The 19,068-nt window shown below is 47.6% G+C and overlaps 1 protein-coding gene across 1 annotated transcript in view; it reads left to right on the top strand.

Annotated features, from left to right (window-relative positions):
* The window catches only part of ankrd27 (ankyrin repeat domain 27 (VPS9 domain)), a gene marked incomplete at both ends in the record, with an annotated part of 67,872 nt that overhangs the window by 40,793 nt on the left and 8,011 nt on the right, over nt 1-19,068 (top strand). Inside the window, 7 exons of the mRNA XM_083663303.1 lie at nt 2,929-3,048; nt 4,021-4,194; nt 5,514-5,607; nt 7,272-7,350; nt 10,174-10,234; nt 11,917-12,064; nt 18,223-18,241. Coding sequence (XP_083519429.1) covers nt 2,929-3,048; nt 4,021-4,194; nt 5,514-5,607; nt 7,272-7,350; nt 10,174-10,234; nt 11,917-12,064; nt 18,223-18,241 — 695 coding nt within the window. The remainder of the gene's footprint in view (nt 1-2,928; nt 3,049-4,020; nt 4,195-5,513; nt 5,608-7,271; nt 7,351-10,173; nt 10,235-11,916; nt 12,065-18,222; nt 18,242-19,068) is intronic.

The raw sequence follows: 19,068 nt of genomic DNA, 5'->3' as shown, positions 1-19,068 counted from the left end.
CTCTGGGTCTGATACACTACGTTACTGCATGCTGCAGATCTCTCTCTGGGTCTGATACACTACGTTACTGAATGCTGCAGATCTCTCTCTGGGTCTGATACACTACGTTACTGCATGCTGCAGATCTCTCTCTGGGTCTGATACACTACGTTACTGCATGCTGCAGATCTCTCTCTGGGTCTGATACACTACATTACTGCATGCTGCAGATCTCTCTCTGGGTCTGATACACTACATTACTGCATGCTGCAGATCTCTCTCTGGGTCTGATACACTACGTTACTGCATGCTGCAGATCTCTCTCTGGGTCTGATACACTACGTTACTGCATGCTGCAGATCTCTCTCTGGGTCAGGTGAACGATTAAGCCCTCCGCTACGCGTCGGGCTCAATCATTCACCTGTCGGTCATTATTTCCCCCGTAATCACCGCCTCAATATAGACGGTTTTCACCAGAGCACAACCCCACAGCACTTCCTTTTTCTCAGCATTCGGCAAACTGCAGAAATATTCACTCGACATAGTTACTTTTGTTTTCGCTGCTCAGCTGTATAGACGGCTTTCACGGAATGGTCAGTCCTGCACTTGAATGTTTTTTTTTCTTTTATGTCCATAGCAAACACTGCAACAGGAAGTGAGAGGGGGTTCAATTTAGAATGTTTTTGTTGTCAAGTTAAAACCGTCTATACATTATCCCGCTTAGAACACGGCCTACAACTAAATCATTCAATAATCTGACAAAAATAATTATTCAAATAGATTTTTTAATAGCGTTTTCAACGACAAAGCGGTTTCATTCGTAATTGGCACACAAGACACCACAGCTGCAACTGGTTGGCCTAATTAGTAGTGTTTAATGACAAAAGGCTCTTATCAACTGATTAATCCAGGTGTGGCAGAGCAGCGGTCGGTTGTCAAGAAATAATGACCGGTGAATCTTGTTGATTGACCAATCAGAATCGAGTATTCAAGAGAGCCGTGTTCTAAGTAAGGGATAATGTATACTGAGCCGGTGATTACTGTGGAAATAATGACTGACAGGTGATGATTGAGCCCGACGCGCAGCGGAGGGCTTAATATTCACCTGAAGGTCATTATTTCCAGTAATCACCGGCTCAGTATACATTATCCCGCTTAGAACACGGCCTACAACTAAATCATTCAATAATCTGACAAAAATAATTATTCAAATAGATTTTTTAATAGCGTTTTCAACACAAAGCGGTTTCATTCGTAATTGGCACACAAGACACCACAGCTGCAACTGGTTGGCCTAATTAGTAGCGTCTGCGGACAAAATGCTCTTACCAACTGATTAATCCAGGTGTGGCAGAGCAGCGGTCGGTTGTCGAGAAATAATGACCGGTGAATATTGTTGATTGACCAATCAGAATCGAGTATTCGAGAGAGCCGTGTTCTAAACTATGTTACTGCATGCTGCAGATCTCTCTCTGGGTCTGATACACTACATTACTGCATGCTGCAGATCTCTCTCTGGGTCTGATACACTACATTACTGCATGCTGCAGATCTCTCTCTGGGTCTGATACACTTCTAGCTCCAAACTGCTATGGCTACGACTACCGTATATATTTTGAGCCAAATCGAACAGCCCGAGGTTCTGGGGGCAGTGATGTTGCTCATGATGTGGGCTTCTATCCATTTGGAGTTTGCATCCACCATTATCATAAACATCTGCCCCATAAAAGGCCCAGCAAAGTCCAAATGCAGCCTCGACCAGGGGCAGTCTGGCCACTCCCATGGGTGCAAAAAGGCATAGTAGGCATCAATCATAGAGACACTGCGTAACGCGTCATCATTCAGAAGCCACGCCCAAGACGGGGGAAAACAGAAAGCCCCCCTCCAATCCTGGCGTTCTCCTATGTCACGTGCATGGTTGCGTGTTGCACAGAAAGATCGTATATACGGAAGATGAACCCTCCAACTTACTTCTTGACAGCTAGATCCACATTTTTCTTCTCGCCAATTCTCAATGGCTTCCTTGTTTTGCTCAGGAGTACAAAAAAACTTTAACCGGCGATTTTTTACATTTGTTTTCTGCGCAGCCCCACCACACAACAGCTTTTAACTATGTTTAATTCAAGGAAAATGACGCTGTGTGTGGAAATGAACGGAGCTCTTCCCCCGTGATGGGCGTGGCCTATTACATGCAGTGTCTCTATAGGCAAAAATCCATATTTCCGTGAAACGTCACTTTCGTAGTAAATCCCCACACTGAGTTACTTCCTTGTTTGCCTGCACACAGCGCTTCAACGCATGCGCTTTATGCCGCGCATGCACTGTTCGCCTGGCGGCCATGTTTAGAAAGTAGTTCCGGCTACCTATTTCCCTTAAAAAAAGATTGTTTCTCTGCATTTTGGATTAATATTTCATCTGGTGGTGAGTACCCGAGTCACAACATGTACATAGAGCTTTTTGCCGCTGTTTGTGTATGTGTGTTTTTGGTGACATTGAACGGCTGTAACGTTTCCCCCAGTACTAACTAAGGAGTGTAGCTCACTGACTGTATACTGTATGGAGAGTGACGGTAAAGATAGTGTGTATCTTGGTTTCTGTACTCCCAAAAAGTTGGCATATTCCTTTAAAACATGGCTTTTCGGAGATACACAACCTTCTTAAATTATCAGTTCCTTCTCCTGATGTATAACATTGTCAAATACAAACATGAAGGCTTTTTTACTCCTAACTTGAATTTATTTTATATAGTGCTATAATAGTAACGATTATTATAATGATATAACGCTGTCTTATAACAGTTACACATAAAATTACAATGAAAAATACATTTTAAGAATTGCAGACACAGAAGACACAAGTAGAACTTCAGTCTGTGGGGGTCTTTATTGTGTGTGTGTGTGTGTGTGTGTGTGTGTGTGTGTGTGTGTGTGTGTGTGTGTGCATGTGGAGGTGGTGCGGTCGCTGCTGGAGTTCAATGCCAAAGTCAACAAAAAGGATCACTATGGCAACACGCCTCTGATTCACACCTGTCTCCGTGGAAACCTGGATACAGCCACCATCCTGTTACAGGTATTCTCTCTCTCTCGACAGACATTAGCACTCACACACGTGTGTGCATGCATAGGATATACTGTATATATATAATTAAAGGCTTATTATGTAACTCTTTTACCTTAATATAGCTTTTTTTTTAATCATTTTGATAGGTACAGTGACTTCTAATAGGTAGAATGCTGGCTGTTATTCACACAGCACCCTCTGAAGGCCTGTTCCTGCACTATGGATTTTTGGTGTCTGCGTCCACAGAGTCAAGTTGCCTGGAACTTTTAGTTTAGGCTCTTCCTAGATCGGCAGAGGGTGGAGCAGCAACCAGGGCAACGGGGGGGAATTGGTCAAATACAAATGGGGGGGAAATCTGTAAAAAGAAAAATGCCTGGAGCTTTTAAGTCTATTTCCTGCACAGCTCCTTCAAATTAAAGGTTTTCCTCTGACAAACTAACAGGGTGCTTTTATTGTGAAGTATGTACAGTATAGAAAGTGAAACGTATTTCGCTTGTTAGCTTGATTAGCGGTGCCATTAGCTACTTCTCTCACTAAAACATTTGAGATAACATTTGGGGATGTCTTAAGCTTTTACCCCCCAGCGAACCAGTTATAAACACTGCAGAAAAGTATATATATATATATATATATATATATATATATATATATATATAGATCCTTTCCAAAAAATTTGAATATCATGGAAATAATGTACCATGGATGACCATGGGCTTCCGCGGATTGTCAAGCAAAGACGATTAATTTGGCGGAGATTCAGAGGGAGTGGACTGAGGTTATGACTTCTCAGTCATAATCTATGAAGGTTTCACTTTTTGAAAGGAATTATGGGAAAAAACTAACTTTTCCATGATATTCAAATTTTTTGGAAAGGATCCGTGTATATACGGTATATATAATACAGCTTATATATGTTAATATTATTTTACAGTATATTTATTGTAATTGAAATGAATTATTATCTGATGGCTCCTCCCTCAGAGTAATGCTCTGGTGAACATAGTGAACCAGCAAGGAAACTCCGCCCTGCATGAGGCGGTGCGGGGGGGGCACCAGGTGCTGGTGGAGGTGCTGGTGTCAGGTGGGGCGCAGCTTCAGCTGAGGAACAACAGGCAGAGGACACCTCTGGACTGTGCCTACGAGCTGGGAGGCAAGGTGGGACACACACACACACACACAAAATATACACACATACACACTGTACACACATTCATTTATCCTACTTTCCAGACAACTCCGAGGTCGAGATTTTCTGCTAGAAACGTCAGAAATTTCAACTGGGAAATTCCGACCTGAGTTGTCAGGAACGCAGATTTATATTAGTGATGTTTCTCTGCTGATACGAATACAGCCAGGATACCATGGAACTGTAAAAACATGGCGGCTCATTTAGAAACGTTCTCTTATATTAGGAGAACGGTTCAGCGAAATGTGTTTCTGAAAACATTGGAGGAGAGAAATCAGCCATGTTGCTGAATCCACAACACTTAGTTTAAAAGTTTGGACGCGAGTTTCCAGAGGCAGAGAGTCACGCTGCGACAAGCCTCCTTTCAAATCCTTGAATGAAGAGAGACAGAGAGACAGAGAGGAAGAGAGAGACAGACAGAGAGAGAGGGAGAGAGAAGTTGAATTGAAATTGTTGTGGATGTAGAATGAAGACAGATTCGCTGCATGGTTGATTTCTCACCTCAAAACACGTTTCGCGGAACCATTTTCCTAATATAAGGTATATAAATATTAAAAGGTAATAAATCAATGTAGTAAAAATTAAGGCCCTTCAAAAGTATTTAAAAGTCTTAGGGCCTGTGTCCACCTAGCGTCTTTTCCTCAGGTCCAGCGTCTTTTTTCAGTTGTTTCCAATGGGGGGAGAGCGTATGCGGGCGCACATGGACGTCTAAAGAAAATGTGCTGCACCCAGCGTCTATTTTCACAGCGCTCCGGCGTTTTTGTGCGCCCGACTCCCAGCGCTTCCAGCTGAGAATAATTTAACTTTTCAGAAAGACGCTGGTGTCGGGTGCTCCTTTTCTGGCAACTAATCATATGGATAAACTATCGCAAACAGAGACAGAAAGGCTCAATTGTGGGAGCAGATTGGCTAGACACTTAATATTTCTGGTGAGTGTTGTGCTTACTGCTTTTAATAACGTAGCCTACCTGTGTTGTTAGCTTGCTAGCTGTCAGCTATCAAGCTGAACTAACGTTACTTTCAGACTTGCTTCCTTGAAGCACCTTGAATTGCCTTTGTGTATGAAAGGTGCTATATAAATAAATTTGACTTGACTTGACTTGACTTATATTGTGCGCTGGGATCAGCGCTCCCCAGCGCACGCCCAGCGTTTAACAGTCGGAAAAAGACGCTAGGTGGACACAGGCCATCGCCATTTTATGAGGTATTCAATTTTGTAGCTATTTTTCATTTTGTTTCTATTGTTATCCTTAATGAAAAAGTCACATCACTCTGCTCTCCTCTGCAGAACACGGAGATCCTGCGGACTCTGCAGAAAGCCTCGGGACTTTCTCCTGACGCCGAGCCAATCAAACTCCTCTCTGTGCCCAAAGGAACTCTGGGTAACCAAGAGCAAAAACACTTCATTTCCAAAATTCCCTTTTGGCAATAAATCAACACCCGAAGCTGATCATTCAATATGTTAAAAGGATAAGTTCACCCCCAAATACAAATTCATTTTTAGTCCACAAAACATCCGTAGGAATTTTTCAGGGGAACAGTTACAGCATTCAACAGCATTCTCCTAAACAATTGAAGTGAATATTGAATATTGAATATTGAAAAAAGGCTGGCGTAATCCAAGGCTCCAGAAGCCCCGAGATGCCAAGTTGACTTGAAAAGATGTCATTTACACCCTGTTTTCAGCGGAAATCACATTAAAGGGATTATTGAGCACGAGATCGCAGAGCAGGACTCTATTAGCTTTTGTAAGGGGATTTTAGTAGGGTATGAAGTAGTTTAGGTGTGTGTGTGTGTGTGTGTGTGTGTGTGTGTGTGTGTGTGTGTGTGTGTGTGTGTGTGTGTGTGTGTGTGTGTGTGTTAGGCATTTAGTCGATTGTCTGATCCATACTGGGAGCAGAATGTGGCAGTAATGCACCAATAAGCTGGATGCTACCGCCGTAAGACAAAGAGAAGAAGAAGAGACCCAAAGAGGACCAGCAGGACAGAGTGTGGGGAAACAGTGGGTGGATGAATTAAACGATAAACGACGATTTTTTTAAACGATTTTAAACGACGATTTCAGACGGCAGCCCGTCTTTATTGTCACACAACACACTACAACACATGCACGGAGGGCCACAACACACACATGCTGATGGTGGCCGGTGAAATTTGTCCTCTGCATTTAACCCATCCTGGCTTTGTCCTTTCCTCCTGGGGCAGGCCAGGAGCAGTGGTCGCTTTCTCGTACAGCGCCCGGGGACCGACTTCGGATGTTGTCGTCACTGGTCGGATGACGATGACGATCTGATCTTCTGCATGTTTTTAGTGGGGGGGGGGGGTTACAGTATATACGGAGGAACCCCCCTGGGGGAGCACGGGGAGAACATGCAAACTCCACACAGACAGAAAGACCCTTACGACGAGATACCCCACCTGGGCAGTAGTCACTGAAGATATGGGGGGGAACACAACCACAGCGCCCACAGTGTCCCAGGCGAGAATCGAACTCAGGACCTTCTGACTGCGAGGCGACAGCTCTACCACTGAGCCACCGTGCCCCCTATGCAGAGGGAGGCGGTAATGCAACATAAAGGATGCCAACTGCCATAAAATGCCAAAGAAGAAGAAGTAGAAGGTAATTAGGGCGAGAGGAGAGGAAGAGGGAACCAGGCAGGCAAAATGTAAGGAAGCAGTGCATGGATAAATCCAGAAGGAGGCGGTAGTGCAACATAAAGGATGCCAACTGCCATTGGACACCACAGAAGAAGGGAATTAGGGCAATTAATCGGCACTAATTAACTAATTTAAAAAATCCAGTTCTGTTAGGTCACCCACAGGGGTGCTCTTTACACTTCCTGAAAGATTCAGCCCGATCTCGCGTAAAATGGCATAGCTGTGGCCCAACACAGTTCTGCTCACACACTCACCGACAGACACTGTATTCTTATTATAGGATGCACATAAGACCCTAATACAGTGATCTATTTGTGTGTGTGTGTGTGTGTGTGTGTGTGTGTGTGTGTGTGTGTGTGTGTGCGTGTGTGTGTGTGCGTGTGCACAGCTCACTCCTTCGTGCAGCGTCTGAAGCAGCAGGATGGGTCCGGAAGGAGGAGGCAGAAGTCGGCGCCATCCGGCAGCCGGTAAGCCGCCTTAAAATTCAATTCAACTGCATTTATATCAAATGTCTTAAATAGGATTTTGCCAGGTCTTAAATTGTTTGGGTTATGAAGTTAACGTTACTTTTATAAGGTTGCATTAACTTCAGCCTCGTTTTAAGTGTTTTGGGGGGAAATTTGTATTTATCTGTAACTAAACTACAAAATGAAACCAGCTCGCGATGTGGTGTGCTAACGTTACTTTAAAGAAGAATTATTTTTTTATTTTATTTTTATTTTTACAATTGGACCTTATTTCAAGCTTTGTTAAGCAGTGCAACCGCTTCTATGAGTGACTTTGTGTGAGAGTTCACCTGAGATGTAGTCACCTGGAAGGGGGTTAGGCAGTTGTGAAAAGTCACCTGGGCGACTCGAGCCTCACGAGTCTCGTGAGATCTGATGTCATCAGTGATGTCACTCGAGCAACTGTGATGGAAGTGATGTCAGTCAGGCAGTTGTGTGTGTGTTGAATGCATTTGCAATTGCTCAACTGTCACCCGAGATTTGGGTCTGGATTTGGGTGATGTCATCAGGCAGTAGTTGTGATGTCATCAGTGATGTCACTCGAGCAATTGTCCTCTTCTAAAATTGGTTGGTGTCTGCATGTCTGCCATTTTGTGAAAACGTAACAAGACACGTCACAAGTCGTGATCTTCGAAGCTTTCAGAAACATTCCACATACTAAGTCGTGAATACCACATGAGGGAGTTCAAGAGGATTTATGTCGTATTCATGGTAAATACGAGACAACTTGAAGGCACAATAAGAAGACAATTGCTCAAGTGACATCACAACTCTCGGGAATTCTCGCCATGAACAATTGTCCCGCGCACACATACACACATCTCACCAGATCTCCCCCACACACACATCTCACCAGATCTCCCCCACACACACACATCTCACCAGATCTCCCCCACACACACACATCTCACCAGATCTCCCACACACACATCTCACCAGATCTCCCCCACACACACACATCTCACCAGATCTCCCCCACACACACACATCTCACCAGATCTCCCCCACACACCCACATCTCACCAGAGCTCCCCCACACACACACATCTCACCAGATCTCCCTCACACACACACATCTCACCAGATCTCCCTCACACACACACATCTCACCAGATCTCCCTCACACACACACATCTCACCAGATCTCCCCCACACACACACATCTCACCAGATCTCCCCCACACACACACATCTCACCAGATCTCCCTCACACACCCACATCTCACCAGATCTCCCCCACACACACACATCTCACCAGAGCTCCCCCACACACACACATCTCACCAGATCTCCCCCACACACCCACATCTCACCAGAGCTCCCCCACACACATCTCACCAGAGCTCCCCCACACACACACATCTCACCAGATCTCCCCCACACACACACATCTCACCAGATCTCCCCCACACACACACATCTCATCAGATCTCCCCCACACACACACATCTCACCAGAGCTCCCTCACACACATCTCACCAGATCTCCCCCACACACACACATCTCACCAGATCTCCCCCACCCACACACACATCTCACCAGATCTCCCCCACACACACACATCTCACCAGATCTCCCCCACACACCCACATCTCACCAGAGCTCCCCCACACACACACATCTCACCAGATCTCCCTCACACACACACATCTCATCAGATCTCCCCCACACACCCACATCTCACCAGATCTCCCCCACACACACACATCTCACCAGATCTCCCCCACACACACACATCTCACCAGATCTCCCCCACACACACACATCTCACCAGATCTCCCCCCCACACACACATCTCACCAGATCTCCCCCCACACACACATCTCACCAGATCTCCCCCACACACACACATCTCACCAGATCTCCCCCCCACACACACATCTCACCAGATCTCCCCCACACACACACACATCTCACCAGATCTCCCCCACACACAACACACAGATCTCCCCCACACACACATCTCACCAGATCTCCCCCACACACACACATCTCACCAGATATCCCCCACACACACACATCTCACCAGATCTCCCCCCACACACACACATCTCACCAGATCTCCCCCACACACACACACATCTCACCAGATCTCCCCCACACACACACAACTCACCAGATCTCCCCCACACACATCTCACCAGATCTCCCCCACACACACACACACATCTCACCAGATCTCCCCCACACACACACAACTCACCAGATCTCCCCCACACACACACATCTCACCAGATCTCCCCCCCACACACACACACACACATCTCACCAGATCTCCCCCACACACACACACACATCTCACCAGATCTCCCCCACACACAACACACAGATCTCCCACACACATACATCTCACCAGATCTCCCACACACATCATTGTCTTATACTGTTATCTGACCATGCGATACTGATTCAGTGCATAGGCACTTTATTATTGTGCACTTGAGCTTTTTACTGGTATCTAAACAATGGAGAAATGCATTCTCATACATAATAATAATTACTTTTTTTCTACAAAGATCGCAATGTTTTGCATATGATTTGGTGGCCCACTTGCAATACATTCGTGGCCCACAGGTTGGGAATGGCTGGACTATGTTGCTTCATGTTTTGTGACTCTGATGAAGACACAGTCGTGGTGAAACGTTACTCACTTGTTTGCACAAATAAAACCTGCAAGTATATCAGTGTGCTGCAGTCCCTCCTTTGTTTCCTGGAAGGTGACTGAAGTTGAATGTTTGGGTGAACTGCTCCTTTAAAGTGGATGTTGTGTGTGTCTCTCTGCAGAGTCCAGCAGAGGAAGAGAGGGTCCAGTCCTTCATCTGTCTGCTCAACAAACAGCCGACAGGTAAACTCTGTCGGGCCCACTGCTGCTCTGTCCCGCTGCTCTGTCCTGCTGCTCTGTCCCGCTGCTCTGTCCTGCTGCTCTGTCCCGCTGCTCTGTCCTGCTGCTGCTGCTCTGTCCTGCTGCTCTGTCCCGCTGCTCTGTCCTGCTGCTCTGTCCTGCTGCTCTGTCCTGCTGCTCTGTCCTGCTGCTCTGTCCTGCTGCTCTGTCCTGCTGCTCTGTCCTGCTGCTCTGTCCTGCTGCTCTGTCCTGCTGCTCTGTCCTGCTGCTGCTGCTCTGTCCTGCTGCTCTGTCCCGCTGCTCTGTCCTGCTGCTGCTGCTCTGTCCTGCTGCTCTGTCCTGCTGCTCTGTCCTGCTGCTGCTGCTCTGTCCTGCTGCTCTGTCCTGCTGCTCTGTCCTGCTGCTGCTGCTCTGTCCTGCTGCTCTGTCCCGCTGCTCTGTCCTGCTGCTCTGTCCTGCTGCTCTGTCCTGCTGCTGCTGCTCTGTCCTGCTGCTCTGTCCCGCTGCTCTGTCCTGCTGCTCTGTCCTGCTGCTCTGTCCTGCTGCTCTGTCCCGCTGCTCTGTCCTGCTGCTCTGTCCCGCTGCTCTGTCCTGCTGCTCTGTCCTGCTGCTCTGTCCTGCTGCTCTGTCCTGCAGCTCTGTCCTGCTGCTGCTGCTCTGTCCTGCTGCTGCTGCTCTGTCCTGCTGCTCTGTCCTGCTGCTCTGTCCTGCTGCTGCTGCTCTGTCCTGCTGCTCTGTCCTGCTGCTGCTGCTCTGTCCTGCAGCTCTGTCCTGCTGCTCTGTCCTGCTGCTGCTGCTCTGTCCTGCAGCTCTGTCCTGCTGCTCTGTCCTGCTGCTGCTGCTCTGTCCTGCAGCTCTGTCCTGCTGCTGCTGCTCTGTCCTGCTGCTCTGTCCTGCTGCTCTGTCCTGCTGCTCTGTCCTGCTGCTCTGTCCTGCTGCTCTGTCCCGCTGCTCTGTCCCGCTGCTCTGTCCCGTTGCTCTGTCCTGTTGCTCTGTCCTGCTGCTCTGTCCTGCTGCTCTGTCCTGCTGCTCTGTCCTGTTGCTCTGTCCTGCAGCTCTGTCCTGCTGCTCTGTCCTGCTGCTCTGTCCTGTTGCTCTGTCCTGCTCTGTCCTGTTGCTCTGTCCTGCTGCTCTGTCCTGTTGCTCTGTCCTGCTGCTCTGTCCTGTTGCTCTGTCCTGCAGCTCTGTCCCGCTGCTCTGTCATGCTGATCTGTCCTGCTGCTCTGTCCTGTTGCTCTGTCCTGTTGCTCTGTCCTGTTGCTCTGTCCTGCTGCTCTGTCCTGCTGCTCTGTCCTGTTGCTCTGTCCTGTTGCTCTGTCCTGCAGCTCTGTCCCGCTGCTCTGTCCCGCTGCTCTGTCCTGCTGCTCTGTCCTGCAGCTCTGTCCTGCAGCTCTGTCCTGCAGCTCTGTCCCGCTGCTCTGCCCCACTGCTCTGTCCTGCTGCTGCTGCTCTGTCCTGCTGCTCTGTCCTGCTGCTCTGTCCTGCTGCTGCTGCTCTGTCCTGCTGCTCTGTCCTGCAGCTCTGTCCTGCTGCTCCGTCCTGCTGCTGCTGCTCTGTCCTGCTGCTCTGTCCTGCAGCTCTGTCCTGCTGCTCTGTCCCACCCAATAAGAAAGTCCCAGTCGTTTCCTTTGTTCTTTTTTAAGTCTTTACCGGTCGTCTCCTGACAACGTCTTCTTTTTCCTCAGGTGGCTCCAGGGAGGCGGAGTCTGAAGCGGGGGGACACCCTGCCACCGCCTGCCGAGCCGCGCGTCAGAGAGCCGCCGGTGCGCTGTCACAGCCTGGAACACACACACATCCACACACCAGACCACACACCCTGCCCCGCTGAGGACTGTCCCACAGATATGAACAACACACACACTAACACACACACTCTGTCAGAAGACACACACACTCTGAGAGAGACAGAAGACACACACACTCTGAGAGAGACAGAAGACACACACGCCATGTCAGAAGACACACACACTATGTCAGAAGACACACACACTCTGAGAGAGACAGAAGACACACACACTCTGAGAGAGACAGAAGACACACACACTCTGAGAGAGACAGAAGACACACACACTCTGAGAGAGACAGAAGACACACACGCCATGTCAGAAGACGCACACACTCTGTCAGAAGACGCACACACTCTGTCAGAAGACACACACACTCTGAGAGAGACGGAAGACACACACACTCTGTCAGAAGACACACACACTCTGAGAGAGACGGAAGACACACACACTCTGTCAGAAGACACAGGCACACTGTCAGAAGACACACAGACACTGTCAGAAGACACACACACTCTGAGAGAGACAGAAGACACACACACCATGTCAGAAGACACACACACTATGCCCGAAGACGCACACACTCTGTCAGAAGACACACACACTCTGAGAGAGACAGAAGACACACACACTCTGTCAGAAGACACAGGCACACTGTCAGAAGACACACACACTCTGTCAGAAGACACACACACTCTGAGAGAGACAGAAGACACACACACCATGTCAGAAGACACACACACTATGCCCGAAGACGCACACACTCTGTCAGAAGACACACACACTCTGAGAGAGACGGAAGACACACACACTCTGTCAGAAGACACACACACTCTGAGAGAGACAGAAGACACACACACCATGTCAGAAGACACACACACTCTGTCAGAAGACACACACACTCTGAGAGAGACAGAAGACACACGCACACTGTCAGAAGACACACACACTCTGAGAGAGACAGAAGACACACACACTCTGTCAGAAGACACACACACTCTGAGAGAGACAGAAGACACACACACTCTGAGAGGGACAGAAGACACACACAGTGTGTCAGAAGACAGACATACTCTGTCAGAAGACACACACACTCTGTCAGAAGAGACACACACTCTGTCAGAAGACACACACACACTGTCAGAAGACACACACACTCTGTCAGAAGAGACACACACTCTGTCAAAAGACACACACACTCTGTCAGAAGAAACACAAACTCTGAGAGAGACAGAAGACACACACACTCTGAGAGAGACAGAAGACACACACACCGTGTCAGAAAACACACACACTCTGTCAGAAGACACACACACTATGTCAGAAGACACACACACACTGTCAGAAGACACACACACTCTGAGAGAGATAGAAGACACACACACACTCTGAGAGAGACAGGAGACATACACACACTGAGAGAGACAGAAGACACACACACTGTCAGTAGACACACACACTCTAGGAGAGAGAGCACACACACAACTGTTAGTAGACACACACATACACACTCTGTCAGTAGACACACACACTGTGTCTGAAGACACACACACACACTCTGTCAGAAGACACACACTCTGAGAGAGAGAGAAGACACACACACCGGGCCGTCCGGGTAGTGTAGCGGTAGATTCCCTGCCTACCAACACGAGGGTCGCAGGTTCGCCTCACCCCCCGCGTTACCTCCGGCTTGGTCGGGCGTACGTACAGGCGCGATTGGCTGTGTCTGCGGGTGGGAAGCAGGATTAGGGGTATGTGTCTTGGTCGCTGCACTAGCGCCTCCTCTGGTCGGTTGGGGCGCCTGTTTGGGGCGGAAGGGAACTGGTGGAAATAGCATGGTCTTCCCACGTGCTACGTCCTGCCGGTGAAGCTCCCCGCTGTCAGGTGAAACGAAGCGGCTGGTAACTGCGCATGTGTCGGAGGAAGCATGGTGCTAGTCTACGGCTCTCCCCAGATCAGCAGAGGGTGGAGCAGGGGGAAATTGGCCAATTACATTTGGGGAGAAAATGGGGGGGAAATCAGAAAAGAAAAAGAAGAAGACACACACACACACACACACACACACACACACACACACTGTCAGTAGACACACACACTCCAGGAGAGAGAGAGAAGACACACACACACACACCACAGTCAGTAGACACACACACTCCAGGAGAGAGAGAAGACACACACACACACACACACTCCAGGAGAGAGAGAGAGGACACACACACACACCACAGTCAGCAGACACACACACTCCAGGAGAGACATTAGACAAACACACTCCCAGCTCCACGGATTCCTCTCACTCTGACACCGATAACATGGACCTGTTAGCCACGCCCACATTAGCCCCGCCCACACTAGCCACGCCCACACTAGCCCCACCCTCTGGCATGACATCACACACTGACAGCTCAGCTGACTCTCTGAACAACTGAACAGCCCACTCAATGAGGAACCCCCCCCCCCCCTGGACTCACCTCATAACCTGGGCGGAGCCTGGCGGTCAGACAGCAGCACCCCACACCTGAGACTCAACTGAGAGTTGAGAGGGTGGAGTGGGTCAGGTGTATTAGGGTTAGTTAGGTAATGTTAGGTTTAGTTAGGTCAGTTTAGGTTTAGTTAGGTAAAGTTAGCCTTAGGTTTAGTTAGGTTTAGGTTATTTGAGTATTGTTTCCCGCGCTGTGACTGCAGGAGTTTAACGGGTTAGAGGAGCTCTGTCTCCATCCTGCTGCTAACACAGACACAGACAGAGACACAGGCTGTATTTGGAACCGCCTACTATACTAGCAGTACGTGCTTATTTAGCCAAAATGTAGCATGTAGTATGCAATATGCAAACAAAAATAAAATCTTGAGTATGCAAAAAATACCCAGATTTCGTGCTGAGTGGGAAAAAAATCTCCAGTATTCTATTAGTCTACCTCACCTACTGTGAGCGATGCAAAGTGCTGGGACGGTAACAGGTTTGTCTTGATACATTCATTTCATTACATTTTACTTTATCAGACTAACCTAATTAGACCGACTCATGCTACTGTATGAGTGAAATGACAGGAGGCATGAGACCATTGACATCTTTTATTGAAATTATGCAGATATTGCCAAGGGGGGAATGTTCACAAACTCTTGTAGCACCAGGACGTTAGCAAGAGAAAGTTAGCAAATACATAAACTCAAAATGATTAGACGCAAATAAATGCAGGTAATACCTGTTTGCCCTCTGGACTGGAGCTAACCTCCTGTTATACTCTCCCCCTTCCTCCTTATCACTTGTTTATCTCCTTGTGTTCTGTGTTAAGGCTACTGCACCTTTGTCATTACTACGGCAACCATTTTAGGGCATCCTCGTCATTCAGAGGTCTGGCTGTCATTCCTCAGTCTAAGCGTTGTCAGTTGTCATGTCTCATGTCTCCTAGTAAACCATGTCGAGTGTGCTCTGAAACACCTTCAGTCCTCACACGAAAACGTTGTCATTCCTCCTGCAACGTGCCTCACTTATCACTCAAACTAGCTGTCAGTCATCACTCCTCACGTCTCACATGAAAACGCTGTCATTCGTTGTTTTTGGTTGTTCTTCCGTGTGTAATGGGGAAACCGCAAGAATGCCTCCGTGAATTGAGCAAAGCATTTCCATGTGAGACGTGAGGAGTGATGACTGACGAGTGAGGACTGACGACTGACGCCGTATTGTGCGATGACTGACGTGTGAGGAGTGAAACAGTAATGCAGGAAGAATGACAGCGTTTTCGTGTGAGGACTGAAGGTGTTTCAGAGCACACTCGACATGGTTTACTAGGAGACATGACAACTGACAACGCTTAGACTGAGGAATGACAGCCAAACCTCTGAATGACGAGGATGCCCTAAAATGGTTGCCGTACATTACCTTTCGGACAATTTATATTCTACTGTCTTTTCCAAATAAAATCACTTCTGAGTTAATGGGAAATAACAAAAATAAAGGCAATATAGCAAATACATGACAAACTAGAAGTGCACTTGGAGAGTGGCACATGCTACAGTATATACCCTTCCACAATTTTTGTGTGAGAATCTGCCCAGTAGTTCTTCTGTAATCCTGCTGACAAATGGCACTGAAAACGTAACCTCTTTGGCGGAGGTGATGATGTCACACGTGAAGCGCACTGTGCATTGAGGACATCTACGGTACTCTGTATTACAGTGTATTTACACCATTTGTCAGCAAGTTATATGAAAAGACACCCAGTTTGATTGAAACAAGAATACCGTTTGGCTTCCAAGTAAGGGTTAATGCACGACGAGGTGTCCATTATCAGAAATTAATGGATGACGTGGAGGCGTGAACCGTCCGAGGCGAAAGCCGAGGACGGTTGTTTCCACGAAGTCCATTAATTTCTGATAATGGACACCTCGTCGTGCATTAACCCGCTTATACCATGGTGACTTGCCAAAGAAACAAAACAAGACTATTCATTTATATTTTCATGCATTTTGCAATCAAAATCTAGTTTTCATAACCTTGAATATGAGTTGAGAACCAGCGAGACAAAATAGTCCCGTCGGCTGCTCAAGATAACGCTATCATTGGATAAAATGGCTGCTTAGTGCGTGCACCTGGCAGAATTTCTAGACAATAAACTAACTAATAATTTGGCCAATTGTATGTAACATACCAAATAAATCAAACAGCAATGTCTAAGAATGCAACTGGCTCTTAAACAAGCATTCCAGGGAATTACGTTAACGTCTGCGGGTCTTGTAAGACGTAAAAGGCGCGTGCGTTCAATGATAGACCGCGTGCGCTCTCCCAGAGCACCTGGCTGGCTTGCTGCAGTTGTAAACAGAGGGTTTGACAGTTGACAGCTGAGAGCCGGCTTCTGTCAGCTGACTAACATAAACATCAGATCTCCGAAAATCAAAAATCTAGCCGTTATTTTGATAAACTGAGCACACAGGGGTAATCTAAATAGTTACTTTGACCGACTAAATTTTTCTCTAAACTTACAAAAGTGCCATATTAACCCTTAACTCATTGAGTGCCAGCCACTTTTGGAGAACGGACGCTCCCAGTGCCAGAGTTTCAGAGCGTTTTCAGTGATTTCTCGAGGCCCACAGAATATTGTGTGATATTACTATGTAAACACCGAACACGCACAAAGAACGAGGAGACTCTATTTTATCATCAGTAAAAAAAAGTTTATTGATACCATTTTCCATTCTTCAGTTATGAGCCGGAGAATATAGGTTGTTTTAAGCAAAAACAGGCGTTTCAAATTAGAAGCTGAAATATTCAGCCTTTTGTGAAATGAAGCATTTCAAGCACATTCACTGAGTCTGAAGCTAATATTTTCTGATGTAGTGACGTGGTGTAGTTGTGTGGTGCCGTGCGTGCCCCACCCCCCTCTCCCCCCCTCAGCTGCAAACTCCTCCCCACACTAACACACAGCCTCACGCACCCAGCGTCTATTTTCGGAGTGCTCCGTTTTTGTGCGCCGGCTCCCAGCGCGACACGGAAAAGCCAAACCGGACTTCTGAGAATGGTTTGGCCCTTCGGCGTCGGGTGCTGCTTTTCTGGCGGCTAATCGTGTGGAGAAACTATACAGCAGAGACAGAGGGACTCAGTTGTGGGCACGGATTGACTGCTGTTCGCAGCCAACGTCAGCTCCAGCCAGAGCAATCTATATGGCTCTGGCTGCAGCATGAGCGGTTTCTCTTTCATCACGGGGCTTTTTCTTGCTGTTTTCCTGACCTTTCTCTAATCTGGAGAGCACTGTCGCCACCTAATGAGTCCGTAAAATAGGTTATACACCTTCAATAGCTACAATATTTGTACAGGAGATGCCTGAGGCTTTGATCCACGTCCCACCGTCAAAAAACGCATTTGACGCCGATCGACGTCTTTGGCACTCAACGTTACTATTGACTTTGACGCCGATCGACGTCATTGGCACTCAATGAGTTAACGGTGGTATAGAGCTCAAATGGCTCTGTCGAGCCCATGTCACATTGATATGAATGGTGAACAGACCATTTGCCTGGAACTACTTAATAGCTAGGTGTACATTATCATAAATGAATGGACACCCTGCAGCCAATCATAATCGAGTATTCACCCAGACCATGGTATAAAGCAACATAAACACCGGGAGAAGTAGCTCCAACTACTCCAACAAAATATTCATCTTTGGGAAAATCCTAAAACCCACATTTATAACTTCTCTTCTTTTTTAGTGCATAAGGGGATGCTACAGTACACACAGTAGCGGAGGTTAGCCATTAGCCGGGCTATTGTTTACTTGTGCTTTCCAAACCCAGAACCTGGCTAAGCCTGGCCTAGCATACTGCAAATTAAATCCATTTAACAGTTTCATTCTACATACTATGAAACGCAGTATGTTGCATGTCCTGTGTACTGTGTTCGTCAGTAGTATGTGCAGTAGGCAGTTCCAGATACAGTCATGGACAGAGAGACTGATCGAGACAGAATCAGTTTCCAGTCTGAAGCTGTTTTCAGGTGAAGAAAGCAGCAGCCAGTTACCTTCACTGACTTGAAGCTGCAGGTCTGCACTGCTTAAAGTCATAATGAAACCAGACATGACTTCAGTCTGTTAGTTAGCTGCAGGATGTTGCGTGACCACTAACAGCTAGCTAGTCTCAACGCCAGACTGATGAGAGTTCTTAACGCTGATACACTACGTTACTGCATGCTGCAGATCTCTCTCTGGGTCTGATACACTACGTTACTGCATGCTGCAGAGCTCTCTCTGGGTCTGATACACTACGTTACTGCATGCTGCAGAGCTCTCTCTGGGTCTGGGACACTTTCCTCCTCAGCCGGCTGCTTATGGGAGGGAACCGTTCACTTGGCCAGTCATATGCCAGTGGTGGATTCAGTCCTCTCCAATCAGTAACGACTTTGCGATCAGACGACACGGGAGGCGCAGCCCATTTTTCGAACCGCTCTCTCATCGGTGCTACGACCTGTCACCCATTCAATTTCAACCCCCAGCAGTGGCTGTGAAGTGGCACAGACTCATTTATGTAGCATGCGGAGCGCAGCGATTCAACGTAATATTT

This window comes from Poromitra crassiceps (assembly GCF_964638095.1).
Source record: "Poromitra crassiceps genome assembly, chromosome: 30".
Taxonomy (NCBI): Eukaryota; Metazoa; Chordata; class Actinopteri; order Beryciformes; family Melamphaidae; genus Poromitra; species Poromitra crassiceps.
This window is presented reverse-complemented; position numbering and strand designations above follow the sequence as displayed.